General features: G+C 37.5%; 1 protein-coding gene across 1 annotated transcript in view; it reads left to right on the plus strand.

Annotated features, from left to right (window-relative positions):
• Nucleotides 1–8,391, plus strand: part of LOC122435515 (testis-expressed protein 11-like) — a 143,074-nt gene extending 134,683 nt beyond the window's left edge. The window contains exon 13 of the mRNA XM_043459717.1: nucleotides 8,185–8,391. Within this exon, the coding sequence (XP_043315652.1) occupies nucleotides 8,185–8,391 (207 nt within the window). The remainder of the gene's footprint in view (nucleotides 1–8,184) is intronic.
• Nucleotides 8,392–14,935: the final 6,544 nt, after the last annotated feature.

Genomic DNA, 14,935 nt, shown 5'->3' on the forward strand with positions numbered 1-14,935 from the left:
GAGCAGGATAGCATAGTGTGGCATTAAACTTTGTTCAATACCAAGAAGGCAGTTCAAAGGTAAACAGAAGGTTCATCCCATTTAACCACCCTCACCCATTTCCTTCATCCTTCTCCACCAAAATTGTAACTATGTGAGGTGATAGATGCCTTAAACAACATTATTGTGGTAATCACTTTGCAATACATACACATATAAAAATCACTATGCTATACATCTTAAACTTACACAATATTATATGTCAATTATATCTCAATAAAGCTGAGGAGAAAGGTGAATAGGAGGAATTGGTAACAGAAGTTCATATACAGAGAGCCTCAAGAGGCCTTCAAAGAGATGAATCAAAATTCTAAATCTAGAGTTAAAGCCAAGTACAGAATAAGACAGTGGCCAGGCTTTGGAAACAACAGAAAATCAGGCAGGTTGAATAAGCATACTCAAGAGTACTAGAGCTCATCAATGAATTTGGTAAAGTTGCAGGATACAAAATGAATATACAGAAATCTCTTACATTCCTATACACTAACAACAAAAGATCAGAAAGAAAAATTAAGGAAACAATTCCATTTATTATCACATCAAAAGAAAAAATACCTTGGAATTAACCTATCTATGGAGGCAAAAGACCTCAACTCAGAAATCTATAAGATACTGATGAAATCAAAGATAACACAAACAGATCGAAAGATTTACCATGTTCTTGGATTGGAAGAATCAGTATTGTGAAAATGACTATATTACCCAAAGTAATCTACAGATTCAATATAATCCCTATCAAATTACCAATGTCAGTTTTTCACAGAACTAGAACCAAAAATTTTTACATTTTGTATAGAAACACTAAAGACCCAGAAAACCCAAAGCAATCCTAAGAAAGAAAAACAGAGCAGGAGGAATCAGGTTCCCTGACTTCAGACTTATACTACAAAGTTTATAGTAATCAAAACAATGTGGTACTAGCAAAAAAACAAATACAGATCAATAGAAAAGGATATAAAGTCCAGAGATAAACCCACACACCTACAATCACCTAATCTATGACAAGGGAGGCAAGAAGATACAATGGAAAAAAAGAACCTGGGATTTCCCTGCTGGCCCAGTGGTTAAGACTCTGAGCTCCCAATGCAGGGGGCCCAGGTTCGATCCCTGGTCAGGGAACTAGATCCCATATGCTGCAACTAAGACCTGGTACAGCCAAATAAATGAATAAATATTAAAAAAAAAAAAGAACCTCATCAATAAGTAGTGCTGGGAAAACTGGACAGCTATATAAAAAAATGAAATCAGAATACTCTCTAATACCATACATAAAAATAAACTCAAAATAGATTAAAAGACCTAAATGTAAGACCAGATACTCTAAACCTCTTAGAGGAAAAGGTAGAACACTCTCTAACATAAACCACAGAATGATTTTTTTTTGATCCATTTCCTAGAGTAATGAAAATAAGAACAAAAATAAACAAATGGGACCTAATTAAACTTAAAAGCTTTTGCGCAGCAAGGACTTCCGTGGCAGTCCAGTGGTTAAGATTCTGTGCTTTCCTACAAAGGAAACTATAAGTAAGGTGAAAAGACAGCCCTCAGATTGGGAGAAAATAATAGCAAATGAAGAAACAGACAAAGGATTAATCTCAAAAATATACAAGCAACTCCTGCAGCTCAACTCCAGAAAAATAAATGACCCAATCAAAAAATGGGCCAAAGAACTAAACAGACATTTCTCCAAAGAAGACATACAGATGGCTAACAAACACATGAAAAGATGCTCAACATCACTCATTATTAGAGAAATGCAAATCAAAACCAAAATGAGGTACCATTACACGCCAGTCAGGATGGCTGCTATCCAAAAGTCTACAAGCAATAAATGCTGGAGAGGGTGTGGAGAAAAGGGAACCCTCTTACACTGTTGGTGGGAATGCAAACTAGTACAGCCGCTATGGAAAACAGTGTGGAGATTTCTTAAAAAACTGGAAATAGAACTGCCATTTGACCCAGCAATCCCACTTCTGGGCATACACACTGAGGAAACCAGATCTGAAAGAGACACGTGCACCCCAATGTTCATCGCAGCACTGTTTATAATAGCCAGGACATGGAAGCAACCTAGATGCCCATCAGCAGATGAATGGATAAGGAAGCTGTGGTACATATACACCATGGAATATTACTCAGCCGTTAAAAAGAATTCATTTGAATCAGTCCTAACGAGATGGATGAAACTGGAGCCCCTTATACAGAGTGAAGTAAGCCAGAAAGATAAAGAACATTACAGCATACTAACACATATATATGGAATTTAGAAAGATGGTAACGATAACCCTATATGCAAAACAGAAAAAGAGACACAGAAATACAAAACAGACTTTTGAACTCTGTGGGAGAATGTGAGGGTGGGATATTTCAAAAGAACAGCATGTATACTATCTATGGTGAAACAGATCACCAGCCCAGGTGGGATGCATGAGACAAGTGCTCGGGCCTGGTGCACTGGGAAGACCCAGAGGAATCGGGTGGAGAGGGAGGTGGGAGGGGGGATCGGGATGGGGAATACATGTAAATCTATGGCTGATTCATATCAATGTATGACAAAACCCACTGAAATGTTGTGAAGTAATTAGCCTCCAACTAATAAAAAAAAAAATAAAAATTAAAAAAAAAATAAATTAAAAAAAAAAAAAAAAGATTCTGTGCTTTCAATGCAGGGAGTGTGGGTTCAATCCCTAGTCAGAGAACTAAAGATCCCATATGCTGCGGAGCAGCCAAAAAAAAGGAATCCATAAACAAAATAAAAAGACAACACATAGAATGGGAGAAAATATTTGCAAACAAAGCGACCAATAAGGATTACTCTCTAAAATACACAAACAGCTCATGTAGCTCCGTATCAAAGAAACAAACAACCCAAGTCAAAAACTGGACAGAAGACCTAAACAGACATTTCTCCAAATACAGAGGCCAAGAGGCACATGAAAAGATGCTCAACATCACTGATTATTCGAGAAATGCAAATCAAAACTACAATGAGGTATCACTTCACACAAGTCAGAATGGCCATCATTAAAAAATCTACAAACATTAAATTCTGGACAGGGTATGGAGAAAAGGGAACCCTCCTAAACTGTTGGTGGGAATGTAAATTGGTACAGTCACTATGGAAAACAGCATGGAGGTTCCTTAAAAAGCCAAATACAGAGCTACCATATGACCCAACAATTCCACTCATGGACATATATCTGGAGAAAACCATAATTTGAAAAGATACATGTGCCCCAATGTTCACGACAGCACTATTTACAATACCCAGGTCATGGAAGCAACCTAAATGTCCATCAAAGGAGGAATGTGGTTACACACACACAAACAGAAATAAAATCCGAAAACCAAAACAAAACAAAATAATTTCATCTGCAGCAAAATGGATGGACCTAGAGATTGTCACACTGAGTGAAGTCAGACAGAAAAAGATAAATATATGATATTGCTTATATGTAGAATCTAAAAAAATGATACAAATGAACCTATTTGCAAAACAGCAATAGAAAAAAAAAAACAAAACAGCAATAGAGTCACAGATGTAGAAAACAGACTTTTAGTTACCAAGGGGGAAAGAGAGAGGAGGGATAAACTGGGAGATTGGGATTAACAGATACACACTACTTTATATAAAACAGATAACTAAAGAATCTACTATATAGCACAGGAAATGCTACTCAATACTCTGCAGTGACCTAAATGGGAATAGAATCTAAAAAAGAGTAGATACATATGCATGTATAACTGATTCACTTTGCTATAGGCAGAAACTAGCACAACATTATAAATCAACTATACTCTAATAAAAATTAATTCAAAAAAATAAATACTTTTTTAAAAAGCATACTTAGAGCTTGCTGCCTAATGAATTAATGTCACTCTTAAGTTTTTAATAACATAGCATTCTGCCCTTGGCTCTACTCTATTTAACAATTTCATCAATGATTTGCATGAAGAAGTTGAGAGAGAAACAGACACGAAGTAAGAGACAAGATATAATCAGGAACAAAAATTAAATCCCTAATTACAGAATGACATTAATGTAAGAAACAAAAAGTCCTGCATTTAAGTCTCTGAAACTAACTCTACCAATATATGACAGTCAAGATGTAGCTTAATATAAGCATGTATTAAAAAAAAGACTGAGGGTCTTTTGGGGACCAAAAGCTTAAAATGAGTCATTAGTATGGTGTGATTGCCAGCTCCCTAAAAAAGGAAAAAAATCAATCTTAGCTATAACAGTATCTAAAGACAACAATGATCATTTCTAAATCTAAAGCAAAAGGTTATTTTGAGCTTATTATACTGAACCGAGAGAACTGTGTTCTGTTCTGTGTACCATACTTTAAGGAATAACATGAAAAGAATAGAGCATGTTCAAACGACAGCACACAAAATGATGAGAGGACTAGAATCCACATAATATGAGGAATGACTAAAAGAACTAAAAATGCTGAGTCTGAAGAAGAGACTTTCCAGGGACAGAAGTATCTTCAAATAGTTGAAGAGCTGACATGCAGAAAAGGAGTCATAATTATTTAGACACAATGAGTATAATATAGACCAATTTCTGTTCCTTTTTGACCTTGAAATTGACTGGAATTGTTGATACAAAAAGACAGTTGCTATGTCAACTCTCCCTGAGAAGAAAATAAGCTAAGCCATCAAGTGGCCTTTTGTGATCCATTTTTACAAAACTTGACTAAAAAGGTTATGTACACAGAAGATAAAACTCAAATGGACAATAAATCTATGAAAATATACCCAACTTCGCTACTTAACAGATATGCAAATTAAAACATCCACGTAATATGATAACATTAGAGCAAATGGAACTGGCTGAGGAGTATCTAAGAACTCTCTATACTCTCTCTGTAACTACTCTGTAAATCTAAAACTGTCCTAAAATAAAATGCTACTTAAAAACACCACCACCCTTCAAACATGTAAAATTTTTTAAGTCTGATAAAAGCAAATATTAGAAAGAATAATAGGGAAAGAGAAAGGAAGAGGCAGTATAAATTGTTCAAATTACTTTTGACAATGCTTTGGCAGTATTTGTTAAGTTAAAGATGCTTATAGCATTTCACCCAGCAGTTCAAGTTCTTAATTACAATCCAGAGTAGCACTGCCACTATAGGGTAGCCACTAGCCGTATGAGACTATTGAGCACTTGAAATGTGGCAAGTCCAAAATGAGATATGCTTTAAGTATAAAACACATACTAGACTTCAATGATTTTGAATAGAAAAGAAAAAGAATGTAAACTATTTCATTAATAATTTTTATATTGATTACATGTTGAAATGATAACATTTTGGATATACTGAGCTGAATAATTTGTATTGTTAAAATTAATTTCATCTGTTTAAGCTTTTTTAATGTGGTACAAAAAATACAAAATTCTTTACGTTTGCACTATGTTTCAACTGTACAGCACTGCCCTAGAGCTTCATCCACTAGTGTTCAAGAAATAAATTAATTTAATGAATCATAACCAACATTTACATTTTCAAAAGAAAAAGCATAGAATAGAAAATACCATTCAAAAAGCACAGAACAGAAAATATTACATACACATGCACTGTATGTATTAAGGGTAAAATGATTTCATTAAACTTTTGATACAGTTTTTATATACCAAGATGTGATGGAAATATGTGATGGAAAATATATTTCCTTTCCATAGGTGGTGGTGATAGTCAAAAATGTTTGAAAGCTCCTGATAAGCTCTTCAAAATACAATGTTGTAATGCTGTTGAGATTAGATAAATAAATTGTGTTACACTTACAGTCAGTGTAATATTACTAATAAGCAGTGTAAATAAATGAACTAGAGCTAAAATATCTGTATGGGTAAATATCCAAAAAAAAGTTGCAGGAAAAAATCATACAAAATGATACAATTTAAAAGATGAAAAAAAAGGCACCTTAATCTTTTAGAGAGCATCCCTGGGAGCTCAGATGGTAAAGAATCCACCTGCAAGGCAGGAGACCTGGGTTCGATCCCTAGGTTGGGAAGATCCCCTAGAGGAGGGTATTGCAACCCACTCCAATATTCTTGCCCAGAGAATTCCCATGGACAGAGGAGCCTGGCAGGCTACAGTCCATGTGGTTGCAAAGAGTCGGACAAAACCGAGCGACTAAGCACAATCTTTTAGAAGTATGTGGCAAAATGTGAAGATTCAACAGAACTTAGTGTTAGTTTTACAGGTCTTCATTATATTCTTCTTAAACTTTTCTGTGTGCTTCAAATATTTATGTAAATACCAGGTCTCAAATACAATATATTTAAAAGTAATAATCCCTACTCAATGCTTTTTTTTTTTTCCTACTCAATGCTTTTAATCCTTAAAATCAAAGTGAAAGTCACTCAGTCGTGTCCAACTCTTTGTGACCCCATGGACTATACAGTCCATGGAATTCTCCAGGCCAGAACACTGGAGTGGGTAGCCGTTCCTGTCTCCAGGGGATCTTCCCAACCCAGGGGTCGAACCAAGGTCTCCCAAGTTGCCTGCGGATTCTTTACCAGCTGAGCCACAAGAGAAGCCCTAAAATAGCATATCCTAAATAAAAACTTAAGGTAAGTGGTAGCGGGCTTTGTTGTTGCTGTAAAATGATAAGCATTAACAAAATACTGACCTAAACTTTTTAAAATCACAGATTTGTAGCCAATCTGGTTATGACATATTTCATTATTATATGAACGTGAATGCAAATGTACCATGGGTCTAATCATGTCCCCCCAAAAAAGAAATACGGTACACTCTCCCATACCTGGCATGGTTGCGGAATCTGGTTTTCTAGTCAATTAAACTGCTTTCTTAACTAAGAATTCCCGCAAATATCATCCACTGAGTACCAATTTTCAAAAGAATTAAGATACAACAAAATGCACTTAAACCTAATGCTACACAGGATATGATTCATTTTTCACTGATGATTATGGACAGGCACTTTAGGATCTAGCAGTAATTTTTTTAATATCCTTTTAACACAGATTTCTGTTTCAGATTAAACCAGTGTTACTACACACACACAAAAATCCCAAGAAAATAAGCTATAAATTGTGAGTTCTAATTTCCCTACGATAGTTTATAAAAGGATTCCAGTGTCTTAAGCATTAACATTGTTTTCCAATATGTAAATGAGAAAACTTGGAGCTATGGATACTCCAAAGAGACAAAATTAGAAAACAAAATACATTCAGAAGATCTCAGAAAAGGCAGCAAACAGTTAAACATTTTCTTTACTATTTTGACATTTTCTAGTGTAAAGCTAGATACCTTTAAAGCCCAGGAAATGAAAATCACCGTTGTCCATTTTGGAATCTCTGGCTCAGGCCTATGAAATAAGAAAATATCTTAATATTCTGTCCTTTATTCTCCAGCTTCTCAATAAATTTATTTTAAAATTTTTCCTGTCAGTTCTGTTCCGAAAGAAAAAATGCTGAGGAAATTTTTAAGCCCAGAAAAAGCAGTTAATGAAGGCCAGGGTCAAGCTCCTGCGACGTGAACTCGGCTTAGAGAAAATTTTCATCTCGAGTCTTAGGACAACCTGCCCCGCAACACAAAAACCGCCCCCGGGCTCGGACTACCCTGTGATTGGTCTGTCTGCTTGTCGCCTCCTCTAATTGGTTCAAAATCTACCCCCCTGCCGCTCTACCTTCAAACCATCCAATCACTGACCGTCCTTTTTCCCGCTCTCTACAGACCCAGCTAGCGCCTCAGCTCCCTGCCCCCAACAGTCACTAACCAGGCAGCTTCAACCGAATTTTAAGTCCTTCACCTCCAAACTACAATAAATATCTCCCACTTTCGGTGGCCCCACACCACTGTCCATACTTCATCCATGTCCCCAAACCCTGCCTTTTGCCCACCTTCCTTCACCCGAGAGTCAGTTCCATAGTTCAAAATCACTGCCTCAGAACCACTTTAAAAAGTATTTGCCTATGGCCGATTCATGTTAACGTCTGGCAGAAGCCATCACCATATTGTAAAGTAATTATCCTCTGATTAAAATATATATATATATATTTTTAAGTGGTAACCTAACGGCAGCATCTCCTCGCTAATTAGAAACCACCCCCACCCCAAAAAAAAAAAAAGAAACCACCCAACTAACCTGTACCTGACCCTCCTCTAGCACTTCCGACCAAAAAATCACTCACATCAGCCGACACAGCCAATGCCACCTCGCTCCTCTGCAAACCGAGTCCGCAGTCGTCGTCGTCGACGACGACGAAGAAGAGAATGCCGCAGAGGATGCCGGACTGATGACGCCAGACGGCGCCAGTCGACGCCAGACGACGCCGAACGACGCTGGACGCTAAGAAAGCTCCTCCCCCAATAGTGACGTAAATCAAAGGCCCCCCGTCGCAAAGCCGTCGCAGAGCTGTTCAGATGCAGAGCCTGAGGTTCCAGGCACAGTCTGTACATGAAGTTCTGGCGATGCAGTTCAGAGGGCTGCGTGAGAATCACTGAGAGTGAGGGAGTATAGTGTAATACTAAAACATCCTGCAGTTACTATGGGAAGAGTGCAGATGATGAGGGTTACAGGAAAGAGGAGAGCAGGTCTTCAAAAGAAAAAAAAAGGAAGGGAGGGAGGGAGGAAAGAAAAGTAAGTAAAATAAACAATGTTGCCCACTGACATTCAAGAGTAGCATAAGGTCAGAAATATCAGAAGTTGAGGAGGCTGAAAAACCCTGAGTTCCAAGATATGTTTCTGTTGCCCTGCCTTTGTCAAGTCTTAAGAAAAATACCCAATGACTCCCCTGCAGATTCACAGCAAGGGCAAGGGACCTACCCAGCTCCAAACAAATGATTTCATTGATGGTGTGGAATATATATATATGAATATGTTTGATTCCAGCTAAATATATGAGTGATGCTTGCAAGCAAGGAGTTGGCCTCTGCTGAAATCTCCACTCAGAGACAGCAGTGTTAAGATATGATATCTCTGGAGAAGGAAATGGCAACCCACTCCAGTATTCTTGCCTGGAAAAGTCCATGGACAGAGGAGTCTGGCGGGCTGAAGTCCATGGGATTACATGACTGAGCATGTGTGCACAAGGGTGGAGGGAGATCGGTTGGTAGCAATAAAGTGGTAGAACTATAAAAAAAAAAAAAAGATATGATATCTCCATATTTGGAGACACCCCATATCAAAACATTAACAAGCCTCCCACCTCTTGCCTCACATACCCCTCTTTTAAGCCCTGTGCACCTCAGTCAAGCCAGATGTGGAGCTGGCTAACAAGATGAAGAGAAGAGATTATGGCTTCAAATCTGGGAACACTAACAGAGCTTCCTCCTGACCCTGAGAGTCTCATATTCAGTCATTATTTACTATGGAAAAGATGAGATTTCTAAAAATAATTTCTTTTCCCTCTTTTTTCTCCATCTAAATTTTCTCCATCTAAATCACATAGTATCATGAAGAAAAGGGGGAAAACAGGAAGTACTGCTGTTAAATACTTTTCTTTTGGATCCTCCTCTATATACCTCTGTATATACCCTGGTATATAATTCACAACCCTAGATTGCTAAATTAGGGGAAGAAATATGGTAGAAAAAGGCAGTGTGTGTGTGTGTGTGTGTGTGTTCAGCTGCTCAGTTGTGTCCAACTCTTTGTGACCCCATGGACTGTAGCCTACCAGGCTCCTCTGTCCACGGGGATTTTCCAAACAAGAATATTAGTGTGGTATCTCCTCCTCCAGGGGATTTTCCTGACCGAGGGATCTAACCTGCATCTCCTGCATTGGCAGGTGGATTCTTTACCACTCGAGCCACCTGGAAAGCCCAAAGGCAGTAGAGTATCCCATAACTGACTGAATCTTTATGCACTACATACTGTGTGACCTGGAGCTAGCTACTTAGAATCTCAGAACCTCAATTTCCCCATCTGTAAGATGGGAATAAAAGTCATTCTAGGCTTCTGGTTCAATGGAATAGTGTGCATATTAACATCTAAAACAGTGGCTGGCATATGGTAGGTACTTATCAAATGTAAGTTCCCTTTGTAATTCCCTATTTCCTGGTTGGCAGTTAAAAGCTCCCAACTTCCATCATCTCACCCAAGCTCCTGGCTGTAGCATAACTCCTTTGTTCATGGATGAACAAATGAACAAACAGGACGTAAATGAGACCTCAGTTCTCAAGCCTATAGAGGTCCTTTGAGAGCTCTTAGTTTCTAATAATGTCTGTAGTAGAATGGCTATTATATTATCCAAGATTATATAAGGCATCCAGGAATCAAGTGACTCAATTGATCAATACTGACTGCAAATATGACTCCAAAGTCAGGTCTACTTACTGAGCTGACACCGCTGCATTGAAAGGGCCAGTGAAAAAAGGAAAATATGAAGAAAGGTGAAAAATCCTTATGTTGTATGGGTATCTCCAATGTTTTTGCTTTTGGTCTTGATAGACTCTTTAGATGTTACAAGTAAGTGAGGATTAAGAGACAGAAAAAAAGTAAAAGAGAGCGAGCAGAGGAAAGGAGATAAAAGAAGCTGGTGCATGTTGAGGACATGCAAGAGGGAGCAGTGAAATACCATTAAGCAGCACTCAACTTGCTGTAAATTGTCTTCCCTTTCCCCTAGCATAAACTATAAATTTTCCACTCCAACCCTTTAACAAATTAGTGCAGAAATAGTGAGATAGTACATAAGGCAGGTGAACAGCTTGGACTCTAATGAGAGCTTATTAAGACTCTCATTAATAGAGTGGATTAAAAGAGAATAAGCAACTGAGAATACAAATTAGTTAATAAGCATTACACCTTGTCAAAAGAAGAAAAAGACCTCTAGAATATGTAAGTATAGGTTGGAAAATTCCAAAAACAAATTAATAATGAAGCAAGGAATGGGCTTATTCTACTAGATATTAAAACTACCATAAATAAAATTGTATGGTAATAGTGCATGCAGAGAAATGGAACAAAATAGAGTCCAGAAACAGGTCCAAGTATATATAGAAAGGATTCAAATCAGTGGAGAAAAGAGCTAGTCAGGAAAAAGTATTGAAGTGAGATAGCCATTTTAAAAAAATAAAACCAAATCCCTGACTTACTTCATATACCAAAATGAATTCTGAATTAATCAAAGGCTAAATTGAATCATAAAACTTCTAAAGGAAGTTTGAGTGAATATTTTATAAACACAACAAGATTTAAACATGATCTGAAACCAGAATCAAAATGGAAAAATGATAAGTTTTACCACATAAAAATTAAAATCTTCCTAATGGTACTATAAGCAAGGTTGAAAGACAAACCACAGATTAGAAAAAGGTACTTTCAACATATGTAATAGATAAACAGTTAACATATCTAACATAAGAGCTCTTAAAGTTAAAAGAAACAAATGTTCTAGCACATAAATCAGCAAAGGACATGATCAGACAATTTGCACAGGAAGAAATATAAATAGCCAATAAACACATGAAGAGATATTCAGCTTCACCAGTAATCACAGAAATGCAAATAAAGCAAGTGAATTTTTTTTCATTTATCAGATTGGCAAAGGTTAAAAAGATTAGCAAAACTTCAAATTGATAAGATGTACAAAAGACCCACTCTTGTGCACTCTTGGTAGGAGTACAAATGGGTATCAAAATCTTAAAAGTGGGGGCTTCCCTGGTGGTCCAGTGGCTGAGACTCCCATGTTCCCAATTCCAGAGGTCTCAGGTTCAATCCCTGGTTGGAGAACTAAGATCCCATATGCCACAACTAAGACCCAGCACAGCCAAATAAATAAATGACTATATCTTTAAAAAATCTTAGAATGTATATACCCTGTTTCACAACAATTCCTCTTCTAGGAATTTTCCTAGAGAAGAAATTGGAAGATTCTGCAAAGATAGATTAACAGAAATGTTCACTGACACATTGTAAATCTCTTAAATGTTCACCTAGTTGAATCTGGCAGAGAAGCCAATGGCACCCCACTCCAGTACTCTTGCCTGGAAAATCCCATGGACGGAGGAGCCTGGTGGGCTGCAGTCCATGGGGTCGCTTAGAGTGTGACATGACTGAGCGACTTCACTTCCACTTTTCACTTTCATGCAGTGGAAAAGGAAATGGCAACCCACTCCAGTGTTCTTGCCTGGAGAATCCCAGGGACGGGGGAGCTTGAGGGGCTGCCATCTATGGGGTCGCAGAGTTGTGTGGACACGACTGAAGTGACTTAGCAGCAGCAGCAGCAGTTGAATCTGGACTATTTATACAGCCTAGTATACATTAATACCATATAGTGGAATACTTATACAGCCTTTAAAGACACTGCTGAGAAAACAACCTAAATGTATAAGACGGGAAATGCCTGTATCCTACCATTGAATTTTAAAAAGAAAGAAGTTACTAACTGCTCAAAAAGGTGTAATTTTATAGATTTGAATAACTACACAAACTATTATACAGGGAGTTCCCTGGTGGTCCAGTAGTTAGGACTCAGCACTTTCATTGCAGTGGCCCCAGGTTCTGTCGCTAGTCAGAGAACTAAGATCCCACAAGCTGTGTGGTGTGGCAAAAAAAAAAAACCTACTATACGTACAATAGATATGCAACAAAGATTTACTGTATAGCACAGGGAATTATACCCAATGTCTTGCAATAACCTATAAATGGAAAAGAATCTGTAACAAAGCTGAATCACTATGCTGAACACCTGAAACTAACACAATCGTAAATCAAGTATATGTGTGTGTAGCTGCTAAATCGTGTCCAACTTTTTGTAACCCCATGGACTGTAGCCCGCCAGGCTCCTCTGTCCATGGGATTCTCCAGGCAAGAATACTGGAATGGGTTGCCGTGCCCTCCTCCAGGGAATCTTCCCAACCCAGGGATCGAACCTGGGTCTTGGGCATCTCCTGCATTGGCAGGTGGGTTCTTTACCAGCTGAGCCACAAGGGAAGCCTTAAATAAAAATAAATAAATATAAAAAAAATAATAAATATACTATTCGAATGGCTTCTGTCTGAGTATGAATGGGAAGAGACATACATGGCTACAGGGACCAACCAATGCCACTAATACGTAAATTGAAAAAAGAAAACAGTTCACAGAAAGATAAACACTTATGTATGCATATTTTAACAAAAATGTGTGGAAGAGTATTTACCAAAATATTAATGTTTATCTTTGAGTTTTGGGATTTGGGATTCTTTATATCTTTCAGTTTTTCAGTGTCCTATAATGAACACATTTTTATCATTGGGGGAAAAAAAAGAAAAGCTATTTCCATTTTTTAAAATCCACAGGAAGATGAGGAAGTTTTTATCTGATGGGCATGTGTTTTTGCAATAAAGTATGAGACAAAGTCAACAGCAGAGAGTAGGAGGGAGAGATCTAAAGAACATGAATAAGGTAAGAAATAGTTGTTTCAGAGAGCAGGGGAATCAGAGAGAAAAAGAGGATTTCCAGCACAGTTGAGGGCCTGGTCAAGCTTGATCGTTAACCCACCCACCTGTGTGATTGCCAACAATCTTAAACTACAGAGGTGAAAGTATGAAAAAGATGTTTGGATTCCTCTGGGTGGGTTAGAGAATACTCTGGAGCATTGCCTAGTGAGATAAAGATATTCACAAGAATGATAATGATAATAAATTCAGAAATGTAAGTGGAAAAGAGAATAAGCAAAGATTGGAGGAAACTGATAAAAAAGAAAGTATATAGGGTTATTATCAGGAGAGTTGGGGAGTAGCGAATTGGAGGATTCATGAGGTCAGAATTGTGGCAGTGGGGTTACTTGGGCAAATGAGCTATAACTTGAGAAGATGTATACAGAAAATTTGATTTAAGTATCTGAGGTGTAATTCACTGAAACAAATCACAGACCCACTCTCACCTTCACTTATTATAACACTAATCCACACACTGTCCTTTAGTTGCAGGTCCTGGAATTAACTGAGTTCAAGAGTGACTGGAATCTACCTCTCCTTTCTTTATCCACTTCAGTACTTCAAAATCCTAGGCTCTGGGCAAACAGAATTATAAACTTTTCCATCTTCTTGCCTTTGGCACAACGTTCCCTCCTTCTGAAATGCTCTCCCATCATATCTGAAATTACATATTTTACCCATTCTTTAAACCAGTTTAAAAGCTTCAACCTCCAGGAAGATTTCACAGAACTCCCTCATGTGACTGGTACTTCATGCATACCTCTCTTACGATACTTATTTCGCACTTTGTGTCTGTAATTATTTGGGGCAATTTTATCTCTGATTCTTTGAAGAGATTGATTGGACCATGCTGAAAGAAATTTTCTACTCCAGCTTCAAGCATACCATCCTACAGAGATTATTCACTGTGTTAACTGTTTCCAAAATATGGTGTATGCCATTATTTTAGGTGATGCACAGCCAAGCATTTTTTAATAGTTGGATATTTTAATGTATTTTAGAAAAATTCTATTTTCCACTTATAAGAGTGGAAAATTCTTTTTTAATTTTAATTTTAATAAGAGTAAATTTAATTTTAATTTTTATAAGAGTAAAAAATTCTTTTTTAATTAATCAATTTATTTTTTGGCCATCCTGGGTCTTGGTTGCTGCACACAGGCTTTCTCTAGTTTCAGCAAGTGGGGGCTACTCTCTTGTTCCAGTGGGTGGGCTTCTAATTGTGGCTTCTCTTGTTGCGGCGCACAGGCTCAGTAGTTGTGCACAGGCTTGGTTACCCCATAGCATGTGGGATCTTCCCAGATCAGGGATTGAACCCATGTCCCCTGCATTGGCAGATGGATTAACCACTGGATCACCAGGGAAGTCCCCAAATAGTTTTTCTAAAGAAGTATATTTAATCTTAAAAATGGTGTTTTTTATAAATAGTATAGTACTTACACAAATAGAGAAAAATTCATGAAGGCTATACTTATCTGTCTGAGATCTGGAAAACACTG

The sequence above is a fragment of the Cervus canadensis genome, chromosome X (assembly GCF_019320065.1).
Source record: "Cervus canadensis isolate Bull #8, Minnesota chromosome X, ASM1932006v1, whole genome shotgun sequence".
In the NCBI taxonomy this organism is placed as follows: Eukaryota; Metazoa; Chordata; class Mammalia; order Artiodactyla; family Cervidae; genus Cervus; species Cervus canadensis.